We start from the raw sequence: 23438 nt of genomic DNA, 5'->3' as shown, positions 1-23438 counted from the left end.
TCTTTCGTGCCCTACGTAAATCAGACACCACCCCCTCAAGCTCATTTATAAAACCTCTGCATTTCACCAAGAAACTGGTAATGCATTTTCTCTGGGACCCCTCTCGGCACCCCTCTCTTCTCTTTCTTTTGCCTATTAAACAAACTTCTGCTCTGATCCTCACTCTGGTGTGTCAGTGTCCTAGTATTCCATGGCCATGGGACAATGAACCTCGGGTATCACCTCAGACAAATGATGCTGCTTCAAAAGCACTTCTATTTATTTAGTCAAAACTCAATGAGAATTATTCTTAATATTTTACTCACTTAAACAACCCTTATGACTGTTTCACAGACCTTCAATGTAATATTTCTTTTGTTTTTTTTTTTCTAAAATATACTGTGACTTCTCTGGATTTAAATGTATATTTGACTTCTTTTGAGATGTATATGGCCAGCTTTTTCTCTTGAAATAGACTTTTTTTCAGAGTAGATTCTCTGCTAAAAACTGAGGTAACCACTCCATTCCACTACAACCCCATAGGCAAAAATTATCATCCCCAGGTTCATACAGAAAATTGAAGTCTACAGAGGGTTTTTTTTCCCTACGTTGTACAGTGGCCAAGCTGAGATTTCAACCCTGATATCACTTGCTCTGAAGCACCAGCTCTTCGTCATGTAACAAGAAAGGCTTTGAGATGGTGTGTGTGAGTGTGCACACATGTGCATACAAGGCCCTCCCTCCCCTACGAATCACAAAACAGCTACCAGAATGAGTGGGGTTAAGGAGAATCTTGCATTGACTTACAAGCAAAAGAAAAACCACGAAATTGATGTGGCCCCCAGATTCTGGCTGGCATTTGTTATTTTCATGTCTTCCTTCATGCAGATTTTGAATAAACAATGGGAGCAGTATCCCAATATTTCTGAAGGTGAGGCTTTTTTTTTCACAGCAACAGCTCTCATCAAATTGTAACCAATCACATCTGGGATGACGTAGCCATACTAATATGTTTTATTTTCTTCCATGGTACTATCATCATCTGACATTTTGGGTTGCACTTATTTGTTTGCATGTCCGATTCTAGCTGGAATACAATAACTTCCCAGAAATCAGAGGTGTTCATTTGTATTTCTAGAGCATATCACAGTATCTGACACAGAGTAGTGCTAGATAAATGCATTTGGATTCAAATTAAATGTTTCTATCACTTGAAACACAGCAGTAGATGGTGCATTGTATACATGACTCAGATGGAATCTTTTACATCTCTAGGACTGGGAGGTCAGCTTTATGAAAAACTACAACATTTAAACAAGTGATAGTAATCCTTTTTTGTCCTTATGCATTTTCCTTCATGTCGGTTTTGCTCACCATTCCTTCTCATGAGAAGTTGCTGAATATAAACGTATAAAACAGTTAAGAAAAAAATCATAAACAAAATGAAACCAAATATAATGTATGGTTATTTATGTAGGTTTTCTCAAGTCAACTAATAAATAATATAGACAATATGAAATGAATTCACATTCATAAAACTTGACATTCATCTTTTTTTCCAGCTATCACCAACAGTGATCTACTTGTGCTTTATCAAGTCCACGTATAACTAGACTCAATATATTAATCCCATGATATTTAGGAGAAATGAAGAACAATCTTTGGTTGAATTACATGAGACAAATCAGTTAGAAAACAACAAGCTAGTTAGGAACAAATTTCTCCTGGGATTCTCATGCTGTAGTTTCTGAGCCAGTATCAGTGTATGTTCTCTATAATCCAATTTCTTTTAAAATGGCTTTCGGCTCCCTTTTTTGTGCACTATTGATGTTAAGCATGAAGGAATGCAAACACTTGCACCATCAAAAGCAAATAGTATCTTACCACCCGGAATGCCCTGGCATGAGTCCACACAAACAAGATTTAACTCCTGAGAATGGCAATGGGTAGACAGAATTAGTGGGTGGTCTTTCCAGAAAAATGGCTTATAAACTTCATTGAAATAGTAATTTAGTGCCTTGGTATCAGCAGTTGTCTGCGAGTTATTGGTATCTTACCTGTTACATTAAAACAAAATTCAAGACATTAAATAGAGAATTTTAAGGCAACGCTCACAATTTTGCAAATTATAATTTTTTTAAGCCACAAAAATTTTGCTGATAATTACTGAAAATTTGCATTACTGACCTACCAACACTTTACTTTTTTGATATAGCTTACTTTGTACTGTGACTCCTAGGCAAGAAATGCAGCTTGTTTTGCCCATATCATTTCAGGATATGTTACTGTATTTGTGGAATCTTCTGTAAGTCCAGCCAAGACACTCATTGACTATTTTAAACATCTACCTTATAACAAATAAACAATTATAGGAACAATTATAGGAATTGTAACAATTATAGGAACCACTACTATATCCTTCATAGCCAATGCTCTATTTACTCAAAATTGTTGTTTTATAAAGACTTACTTCACTCATGATCTAAGGGGGAAAATAAGATATTCTGGATTAGATTCTTTATAAATTTTGATGGTGAGTTATCTATTAGCCATGCATTTTCCCACTTGCCAAACAATGTCATTTCTCTGTTTAAGTCACACAAATTGCAGCAATGTTCACATCAGACTACGGCTGTCAAGTGATATGAAAGTAACAGGATTTCCAGTTTAAAGACACAAGCTATTTTGCACTTTTCTAGCCTCATGTGAAAAATTTATGAAAAAAACTTCTATTTTTCTTTATTTCTTATAACTATGCTAAACAACAAACCTTGTGTTATATTCTTGATCCTTTAATCACTTTTTGGCACAGAACACTCTACAGAGCTATTTAACGTAGCCCTAATTTCTCTTTCCCTGATGCCTGGAAAAGTAGAAGTTCCTTCTGTGGTTGTGTATCTCTCAAATCTCTCAGTCATTGCCGGTACAATGTGTCAGTCCCATCACTAATCACATCTTCCAATCAGGTTCTGAATGAGAAGAATTCTTTGCAGATACTTCTTTGGCATAATGATTTCAATTCTTTAAATATATACCCAGAAGTGGGATTGCTGGAACATATAGTAATTCTATTTTGACTTTTCAGCAGAAGCTCCACACTTTTCAATAATGGCTATATTATTTTTCCACCAACAGTGCACAATTGTTCCCTTTTTTCTACATCCTCACTGGTACTTGTTATCTTTCGTCTTTCATCTTTTTGATGACAGCCATTCTATCAGGTGTTAGGCAATACCTCTTTGTGGTTTTAAATTGCATTTCCCTGATGATTGGTGATGATTAGCATTTTTTCATGTTATCTGCTGGCCATTTGTATGTCTTTTTCTGAGATATGTTTATTTCAATCCCTTGCCCATTTTTAAATTGGGTTCTTTGTTTTCTAGTTATTGAGTTGTTTGAGTTCCTTATATATTTTGGATATTAGCCCCTTATCAGAGTACGGTTTACAAATATTTTCTCCCAGTCTGTGGGTTGGCTCTCTTCAGTGTTGCCTTTGCTGTGCAGAAGCTTTAGAATTAAAAAGAGTATGCCACAGTGATATCTGCATTCCCAATTTCATTGTGGCATTATTCACAATAGCTAAGTTATGGAACCACTGCAGGTGTCCATCACTGGATCAATGCATGAACAAAATGTGGTGTATATACACAATGGAATATTATTCAACCTTTAAAAAGAAGAGAATTCTGTCATTTGCCAACAATATAGATGAACCTGGAGGATATTATGCTGAATTAAATAAGTCAGGCACAGAAAGACAAATAGTGCACAATCTCACCTATATTTGAAATCTAAAAAAGTCAAACTCATAGAAGTAAAGAATAGAATGGTGGTTACCGGAGGCTGGAGGAAAGGAGACTAATGAAGAAAGGGAATATGTTGGTCAAAATGTATAAAATTTCAGTTAGACAGAAGGAATACATGTGCTTCAGTGATCTCTTGCACAAAACGGTGACTATAATAAATAATAATGCATCGTATATTTCAATTACTAAAAAAGTAGATTTTACGTGTTTTTACCATGAAAAAAGTATGATTGGTAATGAATTTGTTAACTCACTTGATTTAATCATTCCATAAAGTAAAAATATATCAAAACACCATATTGTACCCCATAAATATACAATATATACAATTATTATTTAAAACATTTATTAAATGAAAAAATTAAATTATATTTAAAATTAATTTAAATTAAAATTATTGCTCTTATGGTTTGATAAGAGCAATAAGGTTCTGGATATGCTATATGCAAACTCACTTTCAGACACTGTGACAGTAGGGGTCAAAAGATGTGCTACTTTTCCTCACCCATCATAACCGTCACAGATGACACTCCTATAACAAAAGACAAGGTAACCAGAGAAAAGCATAACAAATGTATTTAACTAAAATTTTAGGTGACACAGGAGCCTCCAGGAATAAAGGCCCAAAGACCCAGGAAGAGGAAATCTGGTTTCTATGTCTTGCTTCAAGGAAGAAAGAATGGCAGAAGACAGGAGGAGGAGAGAAGTCAGAGAGATGTTGCCTCTGAGGTTCTACCAGTTTCCTTCAGTTCAAAGTACCCAACATGCCAAAGCGCCATATTTGGGGTAGCATGATCTGAGCCCCTATAACCCTATGAGTAGTTTACAACCAGTGGAATGTTTGAAAAAAAAAATTAAGGAAAATAAAAATCTGAGGAGTGGACTCCACTTTTTACATTAACTTGGTCATTGGTGGGCTCTTTGCAGAAACCCTCAACATCACTTGAGTCTTATTGATTCTATATCAAGATGGCTGATAATATCTTAGCATTACAGTATTATTTCAATTTCACAACACATCCATTAAGCTCACTTATTACAGTTCTATGAGAAAATGATTTCTTGACCTTGAAACTCTAAGAAACAACAACAACAACAAAAAAAAACAAACAAAAACATTGCCACTTTACACGGTTTCATTGAACACAGAAATCCTGAAAGATGGACCAGAGATTTCTCCCCTGGCCAGTCAGAAGTCTTAGGCAGAGAGAAAACACTCAATGTCAGGAAAATGAGTCTCTTTTTTTCCTCAATATCTTAGCATTTTAACATGAGTTTCTCAAAAAGATGAGGAAAAAGACTCAAAGCATTTTAAACTGCTCAAGTATTTACACAGTAATTATGCCAGCATGCGAGAAAAAGAGAAAACTGAGTTTTTTCTAGTTATCATATCCAGCTTTCCCAGTTGCCCTTGGAAATGATCTCCAAGGCTATATGAACTCCCTTTCACAGCTAAAGAACCAGATTTTAAGAGCTTTCCCTAAAATAACATACCAGGTAATTTAGAGTGTGGATGTCAGACCCCTTTGGTCACACTCCAAAGCAGATTGTCTTTCTATTCTACCTTTGTGTAAACTCTTGAAAGGTGTCGGTAAGTAAAGTGATATAATTTAACATTCGTTATCCTAAATTTTCTTACTCATCTGCACCACACTATCTCCAATCCTGCAATATTTGGAATTAAATCCTGATTCCAAGGTTAAAATCCAGTGTCTGGTTTTGCTCCATGAATTCTGCATTCTCCTCTCATCTGTCTCTTCCCCACAAAATATAGATGCTGAGAAAGAAAGCAATGAGGATGAGCACAGTTCCCTAAATGAAGCAGTCATTTTTCTACATGTTGGTCTGATTTACAGCACTGAATTTCTGACTGGCTCCCTCTCTCTGGATTCTGAGGGATTACCTGGCTCTAAAGACTACAGGCTGCTTGCCTTAAACTCGTGCCCATAACCTGACACTCTGAGACACTGGAATGCTGTCTGTATCTTCTTGGCACTGGATCCTTCTCCCACTGGCCTGGCCAGGCTCTTTCACCTGCATTCTTCCAGACCTGATTCATTGCTTACCCTTGAAGTTCTAGCTGAAGGAGATTAGAACATGCAACTCCGAAATATGCTGTTTTGGTATACTGATTAGTTTGAGCTGAAGGCACTTAAAAAACAGCAAATGCAACAAGAGGCTTGCTTTGAACTTCCCTCATCTGCCTAAAGACAGATTCTCCAAAAGGAACTTCATCATTACCATCAGTCACCTCCCTGAGAGTTTCATTAACCAAGGAAGATAAACTTTTATCACAGGAGAGGGAGGCTAGGAATTGACACCATGCCCAGGTAAACCTTCTCACAAGCTATCACTGATTGTCCCAAAGACTCATTCTTCTTTCCCCAAAATCATTCTGTCTCCCCTAAGTTGCCTACATTCCCCTTACCCTCTCCCCTATGAAGAGGGTATCTAAGCTCCTGAATCTCACTAGGTTTTTGGGTATTCACTTTTCTTTCCTGTGATGCCGCTTAGTTCATAATAAATTTGTAGACCTTTTCTCTTGTTAACCTGCCATTGTGCGTTTATTTCATAGATTCACTTATCAAATGCTTAGAAGGAAAAGGGAGAGTCTTTACCCCTTTGCACGGTGTTTCTACAGTTCAGAGGTTACAAACAAAGGCCTCCAGACTTTAGACAGATAGTGTAAATGAATGAAGCTAAGCTGACCAACCGAAGTGCACTGGAGGATGACTGCTGGCCTCAGGGTCTAGAGAAGGAGGAAGCTACTACTGTGATATCTCTCCAGAATATAGACCCAGTGTTATAAGCTGCACTGATTTTTAAGAGAAGGTAGATATCCTGATTTTTTTATGTGAGATTGGTAACTAATTGGTATGGTCTGAATGTTTGTGCCCACACCCAAATTCATATGTTGAAACATAACCCCCTGTGTGGTAGTATAAGGAGGTGGGGACTTTGGGAGGTGATTAGGTCACAAGGATGGAACCTTCGTGAATGGAATTAGTGCCCTTATAATAAAGACCCCAGAAAGCTAGCTCATCCTCCCACCATGCGAGGACACCATGAGAAGACAGCTGTCTATGAGGAAGCAGGTCCTCCCCAGACACTGAATCAGCCAGCACTTTGATCTTGGACTTCTCAGTCTCCTGAACTGGGAGACATAAATACTTGTCATTTATAAAACAGTTAATGGTATTTCTGTATGGTATTTTATAGCATCCCAAATAGACTAAGACACTAATCAAGTGGTATTTCAAAGTACTATGTGGACACACAATATAACCAGACATTCCTCACCGTGATTCAGCTTATGACTTCTGCCTCTGATAATTGCTCAGCCCTGCTTAGAAAGTATAATTCTCACCATTTTAAATACCTTACTTGCAAAAAGAGAGGTGGGACAGTGACATGGATTGGTGTTGGAGAATTAATGATGGAAAGCTTTGATAATCACATCAACGCATGACAAAAGTAATCTACCCAAAGTAGCATTGGGAGATAGTTCTCCATGTGTCTCTCATGTTTAAAGACACTAATAGCCTTTTTTTTCAGATCATCTGTTCAAGAATATTTTTATAGCATGGGGATCCCCAACCCCCAGGCCATGAACTGGTACTGGTCTGTGGTCTGTTAGGAACCTCCTGGCACAGCAGGAGGTTAGCGGCAGGCAAGGGAGCATTACCACCTGAGCTCCGTCTCCTGGCAGATCAGCCATAAATTCTCACAGGAGCATGAACCCTATTGTGAACCATGCATGAAGGGATCTAGGTTGCATGCTCCATATGAGAACCTAATGCCTGATGATCTGAAGTGGAACAGTTCTATCTCAAAATCCACCCTATCAACCATCCATGGAAAAACTGTCTTCCATGAAATCAGTCCCTGGTGCCAAAATGGTTGAGGACTGCTGATCTAGCACGCAGCCTTGGAGGATACAGATGGAGGCCCTCCCTGGAGCAACACATAGGAGTGCTAACGGTCTCTTACAGAATAGTCACATTTTCTAAGTTTAGTTTCCTCTTACATAATATAATCTTTTGCACTATTTGTGTTACTCTGAGAATTCTGGCTCAGGAAACCAGTGAAGATGCTAATACCCTGGTTATTGTTATTGCTGTAAGTAGTAAAGTCCTTGGTCTCTGACCCAGGTGTTTCATGAGTTTTCCTAGTATGCATAAAACATAATATAATACGTAAATATATATTATAAATATAAAGCTCCAAATGCAATAAAATCTCAGTTTCTCTATAGTTCTTGACAACTGATATTTGTTTTTCCTTCTTTAAATTCTAGCTATAGTAGCTGCTCTAAAATGAATAGTCTAGAATCTTCTTCCATTCTGTTTACCACATTTATCTGAATCAATATATTTCTCCTTTGCTTTTGAAAGTAAAACAATGCCTTATTCTCCATCAAAACAGTCATGAACTTTCATCATTTCAAACAACTAAATCACTTTCTATCTCATTGTTTTTATCTATTTGAGGCCTCCATCTTCACCTTCAGACAATAGCTTGATGCTTACCAATAAAGCAGAATGACTAGTAGGTAGACTGTCAACCTATGTTGCCTAAGTTTCAAACTGTGTTTTTCTACCTGTTGGTTGTATTACTCTGGACAAGTTATTCAATCAATACATGCCTCAGTTTTCTTATCTATAAAATGGGTATAGTAATAGTAATTCACTCTGAGAATTATCTGTAAATTAAATCAGTTTACACATTTAATGTCTTTAGAATAGTATGTGGTTTATAGCAAGAATGTAGTACATGCCACCAACTATTATTCCATTGAATGTTTGTTGAAAAATTCTGTTATGTTCTGACTTTAAATGCAGGTTGTTTATGATTTACAGTTTATCATTGGCGAGCTGAATGATAATTTAGGGCTACAAATGTGCTTGGTCCTTTTGCAGTTCAAATCCTCAATATATTAGAAAAACATTTTTTATAAACTTTCCGTTTTGAAAAAACAAACACCTCATATCCCAGTCTACTACAAACGACATGAACCAAGCATCAACCCCTCTCCAGTCATAATGTAAATGTACAACTATACTACAAAGTTTATAACAAAATGTCATATAATTTATCCACCAATGACTGTGTTCACTCAGGATGCTTAAATATCATCACATAAATATTAGAAGTTCTCTTCACAGCCCTACAAAAAAAAGTCAACCACCAAATATTACTTGTCTGAAGCAATGTTTCCATTGCTGTTTTCACTATGCTATGCCATTTCTCTTTATGGCCTCAAATAACATCCCTGATTTTCTAAGAGTTGTCCTTTCTATTTTTCTAAGCCTGTGAAAATTAAAAAAAACTTCCAAAGGGGTAAAGCAAAAGAGAAAAAGCTACAAAAATCTGGTTTGATTTTCCTACACTTTCCTCCCTCTCTATATCCAAGCAGTTAATCTCCTCTCAAACAGTACAATAGAGCAGCTAGACATAAAAAAAAGGAGATAAATTTGGCCAGCCAGTACATTGTTCTTGCTAATCTGGACCATTTACATAAGGGTTAGAAGGCTTGTTTTATCATTTAAACAGGCTTAAAAGCCTCTTTGCAAATGAGATTTAGTTCCTACAAAAGAATGAATTCTAGCTATTTGGTGAGTTTCTGCTAGACCAGCACTGGGAGCTGACTTGGCAGTAACTACAAGCTACTTCTTTGGCCACATACAGTATATGCAAAGATTGCTTCCAGCTGCCAAAACTGAAAAGCATCAAGCTGATTAAATTCTTTCCAGGAGGTGAACAGGATGAGGGGCAGGTTAAGAGGTCAATAATATCAGATCTTAAACTGTACCTGGCCAAACTCTTCCTCTATGCAGGTGCTTTAAAAGTGGCTTTGAATGTTCAGAGCCCTTAAATCTTCTTTGAAAGAGAACAGAATGGCGGACAGAGAATGAAATTCAGAGACAGAAGACATAAAATAGTCTCAAGCTGTGAAGTGAAGACAATCTAAACTCTTTGATTCATTGTTGGTGTGAGTGGCATTGGGCACAGGATAAACTGCATAACTAACTCCCTTGCCAATATTAGCACAAAAGATCACTGGAATGAAAAGATGTTCTTAACACAGAAGAGTACAATCTTTGCATGAAAATCTTAGATTTTAAAAATCAAGATCATATTTATATATACTATACCTATTATGTCTTTTACCTGGCACACCTTGAACAGATGTTCAGTGTGACCTTGGCCTGAGGCTCAGCCGGGTAAGTAGGACGGCCTTGGTTAAATTTGCTCCCAGAAGGTACCAGGGTTGTTACTCCCTCCATTCTTAAATCATTAAGATCCTCTGTAACAACACAAACAATTACAGAGAAAAAAAATTAACTCTAGTGGAATTAAGGAGAAAAATTCATGTTTTCAAGTATCTGCCATTAGTTTGTTAAGCAAAACAATATATATCCCCTTTGCAAAAATCTAACTACATATATCAATTATTTTTCAAATTATTTCTAGACGTAGTTGGAGACAAATTATATGTGAAGATTTACAAGAGACAAAACGGTGAGAAACTGAATATATGGAGAGTGGGCAGAGCACTTATGACCACAGACCACTGACACACAACCTCTGCCATACCCACCGGGTAAGCCAAACTATAACCTCTGCAGCAATCAGCCCCAGATGGTCAGGACTTGGTCAATGACTGCCAGCTCTCCTATTTTTTAACTTTGTTCTCAACTCAGAACCAACCACACAAAACCAAATATGTTTCAAAACCAATTGCATAAATCCTCTGCTTCTAATTAGTCTGCTTCCAGCTTCCCCATCAACAACCTCCAATCAAAATATAACTGACATCTTCCCCTTTTTCACTCTCAATGTTTGCTTTCTACCTTCACCTGGGGAGGACAACAGTAAACCTGAATAGTCATGCCCCAAAGGTTTACTGAAGCCCACTTCTATTTTTCCCAGGTCCTCAATCAAAAATGAAAAGACCTAAATTTTCTCTTGAGATTCAGCTATGTTACAATATGTATATGATCTCCCACTTCATTCAGAGAACAAGGAAGCTTGTAAAAAAGATTCCAATTACTTGCTCTCAGCTTTAGCACTAAAGATATATAAAGTTTCAAAAGATAAATCATAATTTTTACAAAAATCTAATTCATTATTGAAGGCATAATGTATGTGAGGAGGAAAATCACTGTCTTCTGATGACTAAAGATCATAAAAACATCCTAGATCCCTCAAAAAACAATCAGGAGGATTGCATGTTTTAATCGGATATTACAAACGAGGGTCAAATAAATTGATCCCGAGATGGTGACAACTCAGTCTAAATCAAGAACCGGCCTTCTGGAATCTGAGGAAGGCTTGTCAACAGATTTCTTCCATAGGCATCCCAAGTGAAAGCCTTGTTGTCTACTTGTGCATAAGCACTTAGGGTTTTAACTCAACTTCATAAGAATCATCAAAAACTTATCACCTTGACCTGGTTACCAAGGCTTAGTCCTCTTGTTTAAGAGCCTAGGTGCCAATTCAAAACCTGGTGCTTCTGCAGAGCTAATTACAGACTCTCCTCTTGATCTCATGGTTCCTCATGCAATACAGACATTACTACTGCCTCTGAACACACAACATTTTTCAACCAGCATTAAACACTCATGAGAGATTGTTACTCTCTCCTTCTCACATTACTGTTCCACTAGAACACCCTATTTTTGCTACTCTCCTGCCCCTAGCAGAAGAAGTGAACCCATGATTTTCTTACCTCAGGAAACTTTCTGCACTTCAGTATTTTTAAGAACTGCCATTGAAAACCCTGACCAAATATTATTTGTTGCTGGATCATATTTCAAAACTTGAAACTAGAGGTTATCAAGCAGAGTATGCTACCACTAATTTATGTGACTGTGAGATATAGTCCTCTATCGGAGGTAAAATTAGTCCAGATGGTGGAAATATTGTATGTACTTGAATTCGTTAACTGGACAAAGACCTCAGAGTAATATATATACAGGTACAATTTTTAAAAAAATACATGACTTTGGGGTGCTCTGGAAACAAAGGGTTTTCTAACTCTGCTAGAACCTCCATCAAACAGAGAAGATGTTTAAAACACTTTTAGATACACTCCTGTTCCATACAGATGTAGTCATTACAAAGATCCAAGCTAATGAAAATATAAACAATATAGAAGCTAAAAGAAATGTTCTAACAGATTATTTTGCTAAAGAGGCAGCCTTAATCAAGGTTATGAACCTATCTAAAATTTTAGAAAATAAATCTCTGGAGTAATTATAAGACACCATTATAAAATATCAACATTTAGCCCCTGATTCTGAAAAAATAAATAAATAAATAAAATAAACAAACAAACAAAAACCAGTTCTAGCTTTGCTCCGATAATCTGTGGCATTTTTGGTGGAATCAGATGGCTTCAAATGAATACTAGTTAAATTCCTCCATGAAATGATTCATCATGGTACAGATAAACTGGTAACAATCTTAAATCTTCAGAGTAGACAGCTGACTCAAGACCTTCAGAGGGAGATAATGACCTCAGAGAGTAGACAGCTTCTCCCCACAATATTGGATCAAGATCTCTGGTGTAATTGCCATTTTGTTTTTTATCTACTTAATTACAATCATTCTTCTCATTTTCTAAAGACCCCTGATAGTCACCCACCCACCATGACTCTTTTTCTCCTTCATTTTATTCTTATTAAAATTTCCTATCAGAGCATAATCATTTTCTAACACTAATCTTGGATTATCCTAAATAGTAACCTTCAAGCTCATTGATTGCTGGATATGCTATCCCTCACGAAACTACCATAATCAAAAACCCTTGGAAAATTTCAGTCTCATCAAATGAGACCACAGGGAATTAAATCCAATGGCATTTCCAGTTGAACTTACATGGATAAATCAACCTGTGATTTTGCTAATGTCCCTTTCACACACACACACACACACACACACACACACACACACACACACCCCCTATTATTATAATCGATTAGTTAGAATCTATGTAATTATAAATTTGAATTCAACAACCTTCATAGGAAGAGGAACCAATTATTTGTCACTTGAAAGAGACTAATAGAGATTCACATGTGTAACCCAACTAATGAACAGCCTTGATTCCAACCTCAGGTCATGAATAATTCCTTTTTTCTAGATCCATGTGTGTTCCTACCAGATACTAATTTCCTTGCATCTAGATAGCTAGTCCTGCTTGCTTTATGCACACATACGTCATGCACTATAAAAATAACATTAGAAATCTTACCAGTACACAGACACCCTAATTCTATAGATCATCAAGGCTGGAAATTTTAACTCTGATGCAAGCTCCTAAATGAGGCTGTCCTTTAGGATTCAGGCACTTTACTTGGAGGAGTTACTGATTCATTGTTTATACAAACAACCAAAGCAGTTTCCAGCAATAGGAACCATGCAAACAGAAGACTGCAAGACATGTATCACTAATGGTGGCAGAAACTATAAGTGATACTACCTCTACCCTAGATGGAATACAGATCCATCTCAACTGTTGGCAAGATAGTTGAACAATCGAATTCTTCTGGATTTTTTTTCACTAGTCATGGTGGTATCTATACCATTGCTGATACTTCTTGCTATACTTGGATCAGTGAAACAGGTATGGTAGAAAAGTCTACATGTCAGCTTGACAAAAGACTACTTGGTTCTCTAATTTTGGTCCTCATGACCTGTGAGATTTGTTCTTCTAGACTGGGTTGGACAATTCAAGTTCTTGGTTCTGAAGAACCAAGTCAGTCACCCCATTTGCTCTGAAGAACCAGGTCAATATTAAATTGACTTAAATTGTTTTTGTTTTTATCATAGTGTCCATGATGCTGGTACACTGAATTCCATATAGAGTCTTAAATGCTTGTATGTGGCCACTCTCTCATCAAATGATCGCAATGATGAGGCAACAAAAAAGATTAAGAAGATCTCGTGATACAATTGACTAAGGATACAAGTGAACAATCATCAAGCAGTGAAGCTCTGGATCCCTCACCTTACCTTTTAACCAACATCCTTTTGCCAAAAAAAGAGAGTGACCAAAGGAGGGGAGATTAAATATACATGCAGATAATAGGTGGATCTTTTATTTTTATTTATTTATTTATTTTTATTGAGAGAGAGTCTTGCTCTGTCACCCAGGTAAGAGTGCAGTGATGCGATCTCGGCTCACTGCAACCTCCTCCTCCCAAGTTCAAGCAATTCTCCTGCCTCAGCCTTCTGAGTAGCTGGGATTACAAGCACATACCACCATGCCTGCATAATTTTTTCTACTTTTTTTAGTAGAGGTAGGGTTTCACTGTGTTAGCTGGGATGGTCTTGATCTCCTGACCTTGTGATCTGCCCGCCTCGGCCTCCCAAAGTGCTGGGATTACAGGTGTGAGCCACTGCACTGGGCCAGATCATATGCAGCATTAGAACGCTGACCCACAATCTCTGCAGCCATTGGCTCAAAACATTCAGGACTTCATAAATAAAGATCAGTTTCCCTCGTTTCACCCCTATTTCCAACTCAGAACCAACTGACGAAAGCTAAATGCGCTCGCAAAACCAACTGCATAAGATAGTCTGTTTCTAGTTAGCCCTTCTTCAGTTTTCCCATGCCAACAACTTCCAATCAGAACATATTCAAAGCCTTCCCTTTAAAAATTATTATTATAAAGTTTTCCTACTCCCCTGTATGCCTTTGGGTCTCTGGTAAATGCAAGTGATAGTGGCTGACTCTCATGCTATAACCAGCTCTGAATAAATAGATAAATATTCTCTGCTTGTTTTCATTTGTGTAGTCTTCATTTATTTCCACAATGGCAACCTTCAAATATCTAAAGGTTTGTCATAGAGAAGAGAGATATTAGAGTTCCCCCTGTGCCGGCGGAGAAGAAATGTGTATAAGAGGAGAGTGTATTTCTCATCAATATAACAACATTTTAACATTTACAGTTGCTCAAAGGCATACTGTACAGTGCTGTGTAGGAGATGTGATCGCCCCATTCCTGGAAACGTTAAAAGCAGAGGCCAAATAATTGTTGATAGTGGGCAAATTAGAGTTTTGCAGAAGCATTGTGCTAAATGGTTTAATTCAAATCTAAGCTTCCCATACATTCTCATCATACTTCTATGATTTAGGATACATCAGTTAAAAAGAAGACATTGATTATGTAAAAGAAGAGTGTTTGTTTAAATGAAGCAATCACCTTTTGGGGGCCATTTTGTTACGAATTAGAACTAAAAGTTGCTTTCTCGATTTTTATCTTGGAGCCACAAAGCACACCACATTGACTTATTAACGTGTTTCATGCTGATATGAAGGAATTATGTGGTTAATTCTGGGCTGGGGAGCCCAGACATGTTGGCCCCTCATTACCTTTAAGGATATGTTCAAAGGCCAAAATCATCAACTATCTACTTGCTTCTGTACCATTTTTCTACTAATAAGATACAGAATCATGGTATGGAGCTCCATGGCAATTATCTAAGCATTTTTAGATTGTCTGACATATGTAGAGAAGGTAATAAGACATGAATTTATGACTGCATTTTGATGAACAGTAAAGCTCCCTGCCAGAACTCTCCTTTCATGTGCAAATTTGAATGTATTTAATGAGACTTTTTGAAGACTTCCTAGCAGCTCCTCACACCCCATCTGGATAGCACCTCTTTTTTCCAGTTCAGAATAACTGTCACAGTGTGGGAGAACAGAGAACTCTAGAGTCAGAAGCCTTCTGGAATTCATTTGCTGGTTCACTGGAGATTTCAGAGTGCTGTAAGCTGAAACTGCTTCAACAACTGCTATGGTTCTTGTAGTGTCAGATGTGACTGTGGCAATGGCAGTGAAATTGGCTCCTGCAGTCTTAGAAGAGGCCTCACTCTGAAAAATATCCAATCATTTTTTCTTTCTTTACAAATATTCATTATTTTAAAGGTGATCAATGAGCTCCTAATAACTACTGAATACTTACCAAGCTCTAAAGGATGACAGAACCATAAAAAAACTTGGTTTGGTCATGGGAGGATACTAATAATCTATGCTAAATTTACAAAGAACAAAAATAAAATAAAATACAAATCTAGGTCTCACTAGCTCCATTTCCTTAACAACATTATTTAAGGGAGCAGGTGTCTAGGATTAAATAATTAAGGGAAGTAAAACCCCAAAAGTGCCTAAACTTAGGAAAGTTTGGAAAGTTTATGAAAATGGAAAGGGAGAAAAACAAATTAAGTAAGATTCTGTCCAGGGACTTTTTAATACTGCTTAAAGGAGGAAATACCAGGAACATATCCTAGACGTAGAAAACTGAGAATCTTTGAATACCAATGGTATTGAAGGAGGTAAAAATATGCCATTCTGGCATGTTGACTATTTTGAGTTAAAGGCATTTGAAATACAGCAGGTGCAAGAAAATTACTCTGACCTTCATTCTGTTTCTTAAAAACACAAAAAATGAAATTCCTATGTGAAAGATACCCACTTTATACTACAAGAAAAGCAACTTCTTATCATCAAGTACAAAAAAATTGAGATGGAGAGAATTCTGTACAGATCTTTTAAAATATCTCAACCTGTAAGCCTTCCCATATTATTTATTAGATTCTTCACAATTTACTATTCTTTGTTTGATTCAGTATATAAGTGATTGACTCTGTTTTTGGATCTTCATTTCCTTTTGAGGGCTCCCATGCCATGTAAAACTGTTTTGGTATTAAATAAATTCATAAAATTTTCTTCTTTTAATTTCTATTGTGTCAATTTAATTCTCAGGCTCAGCCAAAAACAAAACAAAACAAAAACAAAAACAAAAACAAAAAACAAAAAACAAAAAACCACCTAGAAGGGAAGTAGTAAAGTACTGCCTCTCCTAAAGTATCAGAACCTTTCTGCCTTTTCTTCCTTCTTTTTTCTTTCTTCCTCTCTTTCTTCTACTCTATCTTTCTTCCTTCCTATTTGGGGGCTTCTTTCCTAAGATATTCTCCAAAATATTCTCTACAATATCCAGCCCAGTGCCATAGATATGGGAGATATACCATCTTTGATTGCAAGTAGATAAAAATTTAGTCTGTTAAAAAGAAATTTGGTAAACTAGAAATTTCTTAGAAGCAATTAGGAATAGTTTCCACAGCAAAGAAGTCTGTGATTCTTAAGATAACAGTAGTAAAGAAGGATAATATACAAATCAACTGACAGAAATTTTAAAAAATATACTTGCCCTGTTTAGATGCTTTGAAATTGAACTGTCTAGTAAGTGGGAGAAGAATGTTAAGAAGATAGATAACTATAATATTATGTGATCAACCCCATCCTGGAAGACACCTTAGAATAGAAATTTGAGCTTTCTCATTTATTATTATAATCTCAGTTTCTTAGAAGTGTGTCTAGCACAGACTAGGCATTCATTGATATTTGTTGATGTTAACATTTTGTATAATTTGGTAATTAATTAATTGATCACCTGATAAATTGATCTTTACATAGGATTGACTTTTGGAATATTAGTTTTTGAAGGAATATATTGTTGCACTTAACAGCCACTGGAAAAAAATTAAAAACTGTAAAAGGGAGATGTGGTGGGAAGCAGGAACTAGGAGTAAGAAGAGAAAGAAATGTATTGAAACGTAATTTCAGAGGAAGATTCAGTAGGATGCAGTAAACAACTGAATGTGCCATCTGAACAGGTTTCTTTATCTTACCACTTTTAGGGAATACAGGAAGAGATAGTGCTTTTGGTTTCATGCATGCTGAGATAGAGCTATCTTCAAGATATACGTATGGACGTCTGGTAGACACTCAGAGGGACAAGTCTGGATCTAGTGAAGGAGTCTGGAATGGAACTATAGACCATCTGACTGAGAAAACCTGGAACAATTATCATCCCAGTAGTTAAAGCTGAGCAGTGACACTCCTTGCCTCTAACTATTTTTACAAGTAAAATGTGTGCATTATATGAATGTTATATTTAAGAACTTACAAAGAAGAGAGTACTACATTTTTTTTTCTTTTCGTACTAGGAAGATCAAAGCAGTAATTTGTTTTTAAAGGTACCCTTTAAAAGTGTGTTGTATCTTCTGAGTTACTGGAACACTACTGAGGAAAATAAACTAATTTATGACCAAAGACATGAGTTTTCATCTTTACACAATAGCAAATAACCAAGAATTAATCAAACAAAAAACGTTGTTTTGATTTAATTTAAGGAAATAACAGCTGCCTAGATGAAATAATCCCAGGACGTTCTTTCAAATGTAATCCATGAAATAATTTGCAGCTGCTTGAACTAGACAATGTGGGAGATGAGTGAATTTTCACATCTGTTTCAAGAAACTTTATAACTAAAATTAAAAGCTTTCCAAACATTAGTCCCTTCACAGTGATTCAGTGATGGGTTACACAAGTATTTTATGGCAGTTTTTCCCTACATTGCAATTGGTTTGTTGATTTATATCGATAAAGCTGGTCTGGTCAAAGGTTTTAAGCAGATGTTATATATTCTGAGCGAATCATTAAAAATAAAGCAAATGTTAAGAAAACAGATCAGGACTTAGACAAGTTTAAATAAAACGTGTATGAAAACATTTTTGTTATGTGAGACAGCTATAGTTCCTAAAAAGGGGAAAAGAAAAAAAAGGAGAACGAAACATAATTCACTTTGTTGAGACATATTCTGGTTGAGAGATGAAGGAAAGATGTCCAGGCCATGTTTCTGTTGGTTCTCTATTTTTACCATCATACCTTAAATATGAATTTAGCATTCTTCTTTAGTACCTCAGAATAGTACAACTTCAAGTTCATAAATAATCAAGTTTATAAGTAATAAGAACAAAATACATGTCAGAAATGATAGGTTTTAACTTTTTAGGTTAGCCTTAGTTTAAAAACAATTTAAGTTAGAATTGCATTTGGAAAAAGAGGGTCTGGTGGAATTTAAGTACTGCGTTGAAATTTTCCATTTTAATAACGTAAGAGTGAATAGAATATTTACTCTTCTTGACCACATGAGATCAATAAAGAAAGTGATTAGACCAATTAAATTAGGGAACATGTTTATATAAATTTAAATTTACATCTATTCCATGTCTTCTCTTGTTAACTGAAAAGTGTAAAAAACTTTCCGAGATTTTCTTTGTTACTTACCAGTTCCTTTTTAATTTATTTGAATGTAACCAACAATAGCCAAACTCAATAGACAAACACAGGATGACCACAAACCTTTGTAAAAATTTGTAGACTAGAATTTGTTTGCTTAGATTGCAAATGAATCACAAGACTTGTGCTAATTGAACCCCTCATTATTTAAATTCTGAAGGCTCTTCCATTAGTCAGAAAAATAAAGACATCTGGGAGTGGTTTTCTTCTTCCAATGTGGAAGAAAATACCAGTTCTAGCAAATTCAAATCCAAACACTCCCCAAAATTGGGTTTCTGCGTCAGAGTGCATCTTTATTATTCTTAGTTTTCACATACCACAAATACAAAAGATTATATTGTATACAGTTTGTTTCCTGTAACTTTTGTCACCCTGTGAAGGTTTGACAGACAGAGGTTAGAGACTGAACAATTCTCTTTCATAAACATCACAGAAATTCCTGGCATGTGAACTCATGTCAGGGGAGGGTTATGCCTGGCCTGGTGTAACTGAAAGCCCAGTAATAGCTTTAATTGAAGAGCAACACATTGTAAGCAACACAAAAATCTAGAGATAATGTCAGAGGAGGAGTTGTTGTCTCAGGGACCAGATTGGAGGGGTACTAGGAGAAGGCCATGGAAAGGAGACCAGCACAGAGGGTAGAAGGGTTCAGGAATACAACTGGAAATCAGAGTGAGGAAAGCAGGCAGAACGTTCAGAGTGTCGACCTGGAGAAGGCAAGGACAGGACCTAGGTAGTCATGAGGAGAGACTGGTTAACCTAAAAGACTAGGATTGGCCGGGCGCGGTGGCTCAAGCCTGTAATCCCAGCACTTTGGGAGGCCGAGACGGGCGGATCACAAGGTCAGGAGATCGAGACCATCCTGGCTAACACAGTGAAACCCCGTCTCTACTAAAAATACAAAAACTTAGCCGGGCGAGGTGGCAGGCGCCTGTAGTCCCAGCTACTCGGGAGGCTGAGGCAGGAGAATGGCGTGAACCCGGGAGGCGGAGCTTGCAGTGAGCTGAGATCCGGCCACTGCACTCCAGCCTGGGTGAAAGAGCGAAACCCCGTCATAAAAAAAAAAAAAAAAAAAAAAAAAAAAGACTAGGATTATGTAAATTATTGATTATTGTAAGATGATGGGTAAAAATGTGTAATTTTTTCAAATATAAAAAACACTGCAAAATCTCGCAAAAGCTCACCATTTTAATTACCATTTTAAAGTATATTTATTCAATTCGAGTTCTCCCAGGCCACTTCTCTGGATAAAAAACCTTATATATTTAATATTTCTTGAGAGTAAGTCAGTCTTTTTGAAAAGCTTTTCTCATCCCAGCATTTTACTTATGGAATTTTTGCTAGCCCTGTTAGGTACCATATATTACAGAAAGCATTTCTTCAGTCACTATAAACGATACATCGAACATATTCATTCTTTTTAGTTTCTAAACTAGTTGCTGACCCTATTGAATAGAATGTTCCTACTCCTACAGCCCCTGTGTTAATAAATAAGATCCTATGTTGAGAACTTCCTATGTGTCCTTCATGAATGTGTTGGCTGCTCATGAGTTTTGGCTATAAACCTAATAACCGAACCTTGTATCATAATAGGTGATATATTGATTCTTGATCCAAACCACAAATATTAATTGAGCTCATTTTTATAAGTTCTTCTGCATTGGGTTACATCATATGCTAACTCAAAAAAAGCCATTTGGAGAGATAAATGTATTATGTACTAATTGCTATAGTCCCTATTTTAGCAGTTAACTTTTCTGCATCCATACTCTAAATTTGTCATTAGTAAAGTTGATTCTGTCTGAAGTCAATTTACTTTACCTACAACACAAATGCACAAAACAAAATTGACATATTAGTGGGTTTCAGTTCAGGATTTATTTTTGGTTTATTTTTTCTTAGATTTCAAATGGAACAAGATTTGGATGGTGGACATCTTCCACTCTCGCATTCCTTTCTTTCCTTGTCTTTTGTCTTTGTATTTGCTTAAGTCCTGAGCTCTAACACTACTCTTCCTTCACTAACCCTTAATTCTGCAGACCTCTTTTGCTTCAATTTTCCTCCATTTGATGTCCTTTCTACTTGACTTCCCTTCCTCTCTGTCATCTCCACATGGATTTTAAATGTTGCTCTCTTGTGAAAAAATCAAACTAATATTTATAAAAGATATAGCTGAACTTTGTGTTATTAATATTGAGATTTTCAGTGCATCATGCAACATTCTTAATGAAGCAAATTTTAACCAACTAATGCTCATAAAGTAAAAAATATATGATTACACCAGTCACATTTGTCAAAGTTCTAAAAACAATATGGTTAATCTGAAATGACATTAAGTTTCATAGCTATCCTCTTCATCTCCCCTCCAAACTTCCTTTATTTCTGTCTCATGCTCGGCCCTTTGGAAGAAATAATAAAAGAATCAAATTTGGAGACAAATTCAAAAGAAGACCCTTGCTGGCCATATACTAAAATTGCTGTTGATGTATGTTGGCCGTGGTTGCCAACTCACCCTCCCTTGTGGTGTGCCACAGGGAGGAGCAGGCACATGACATACCTTTCCCATCGCCGAGATGCAAGCCACACGCCGCAAGATGTTGCCTCCCTGTCTGACACATTGTAAATCCATTTTCCATTCTGTGCTGCTTTCTTGGAATTCACATGCTGTTCTCATCCCTTACACTTCAAGTCACAAAACATCGCCACCCCAAGTGGAATTTTACAAGACCATTTTCAATTCTGTTTCATTTTCTTGGAGAGTTGCCTCTGTGAGCTCTTCCTTAATAACATCTTATGGAGCATTCTATCACCTCAGAACCTCATCTCACTTCCTACATTAGATACATATTTCGAGTTTCCTAAAAGTGGGTATTTGGTGACAAGAGAAAAATTAAAAATTAAAAATATAAAAATGTATCAATTAGCTACACAATATACTTCTTTTATCCAGCAGCCCTAGCCTCTTTCTGTACTGGGAGCAGGCTAAGAATGTTACTGTCCTCAGGTCTCTTGTACTTGCTCCCTTCTCAACCCGGGAAGCCTTCTAACTTAGCTAACCCTAGCTAACCTATACTGTGTTCTCTCCCTACATTCATGTCTGCTCAAAGTTCACCTTTTAAGAAATCTCCTTGACTATTTTATGTAAGAGAGCATCCTCTATCATTCTTTATTCCATTATACTTCTTTATCCCCATAGCATTTATTATCTCCTGAAATTACATTATAAATGTATTATTCATCATCTATTTACTAATAAGTTATCAGGAGGCAGCCTGGGCAATGTAGTAAATACAATCTATACAAAAAAAAAAAGGAAAGACAGAAAAGAAAGAAATTAGCTGAGCATGGTGGCACATGCCTGTGGTCCCCACTACTTGGGAGGCTGAGGCAGAAGGACCATTTGATTCCCAGAGGTTGAGGCTGCAGTGAGCTGTGATCGTGCCATTGCACTCAGGCTGTGTGACAGAGTGAAACACTGTCTCAAAAAATAATAAATAAATAAATAAATTCCCAGAAGGGCAGGAACTGTCTCATATTCACTGCTGTATCGCGATTTCCTAGAATTGTCCCTGAAACATCAAAGCACACTAGTTACAAATTGAATGAATGAGTGAATGACCACAACACCATGATACACATGTCATTATCGTCTCCATTTTATAGATAAGGCATAATATAGATAAGATCCCTTAGGAAGTCTAAAGGGTTTGCCTAAGGTACCCAAGTATTAATTGGAAGAGACAAGAATTGAAGTTTGATCTGTCTAAATTCAGAGCTGAGGGTCAGCTTTTATGTACATACAGCTAATGTGTTATACATGCGCCTTCTACAAATGATTTCTCAAACTAGTGTTTGTTAGTTAACATAATATTATTTGTCTTCTGTCTTTCAATTTATATCGACTTACATCTAGTTAACTCTGTGTGTGACAAACTACTCTCCAATTTCAATTTCAATTTTTTTTTTTTTTTGAGACGGAGTCTCCCTCTATCACCCAGACTGGAGTGCAATGGCACGATCACTCCTCACTGCAACCTCCGCCTCCTGGATTCAAGTGATTCTCCTGCCTCAGCCTCCCGAGTAGCTGGGATTACAGGCATGCACCACCATGCTCAGCTAATTTTTTGCATTTTTAGTAGAGACTGGGTTTCACCATGTTGACCAGGCTAGTCTCGAACTCCTGACCTCGTGATCCACCTGCCTCGGCCACCTATAGTGGCGTGAGCCACTGCGCCCAGCCCAATTTCACATTTTTAGAGGAAAAAATATCATTTGTTGAGAGTCTACTGTGTTTCAATCACTCTCTTAGGTGCTGCAATGGACTGAATATTTCTGCCCCCACCAAAATTCAGAGGTTGAAATCCTAACCCCTGATGTGAAGGTATTAGGAGGTGGAGCCTTTGGAAATAATCAGGTCATGAGAGTGGAGCACTCATGAATAGGATTAGTGTCCTTATAGGAGGGACCCCAGGGAGTTCTCCCACCTTCTTTCTGCC

General features: G+C 36.8%; 1 protein-coding gene across 2 annotated transcripts in view; it reads right to left on the bottom strand.

Annotated features, from left to right (window-relative positions):
* C8H8orf34 (chromosome 8 C8orf34 homolog) overlaps positions 1–23438 on the bottom strand; it is a 477522-nt gene that overhangs the window by 175855 nt on the left and 278229 nt on the right. For both annotated transcript variants that reach the window (XM_009213159.4, XM_003902840.5), the window contains one exon: positions 9957–10092. In XM_009213159.4, the coding sequence (XP_009211423.2) occupies positions 9957–10092 (136 nt within the window). The remainder of the gene's footprint in view (positions 1–9956; positions 10093–23438) is intronic.

The sequence above is a fragment of the Papio anubis genome, chromosome 8, assembly GCF_008728515.1.
Source record: "Papio anubis isolate 15944 chromosome 8, Panubis1.0, whole genome shotgun sequence".
Classification (NCBI taxonomy): domain Eukaryota; kingdom Metazoa; phylum Chordata; class Mammalia; order Primates; family Cercopithecidae; genus Papio; species Papio anubis.
The sequence above is the reverse complement of the archived record's forward strand: the minus strand, read 5'-3'. Positions and strand labels throughout refer to the sequence as shown.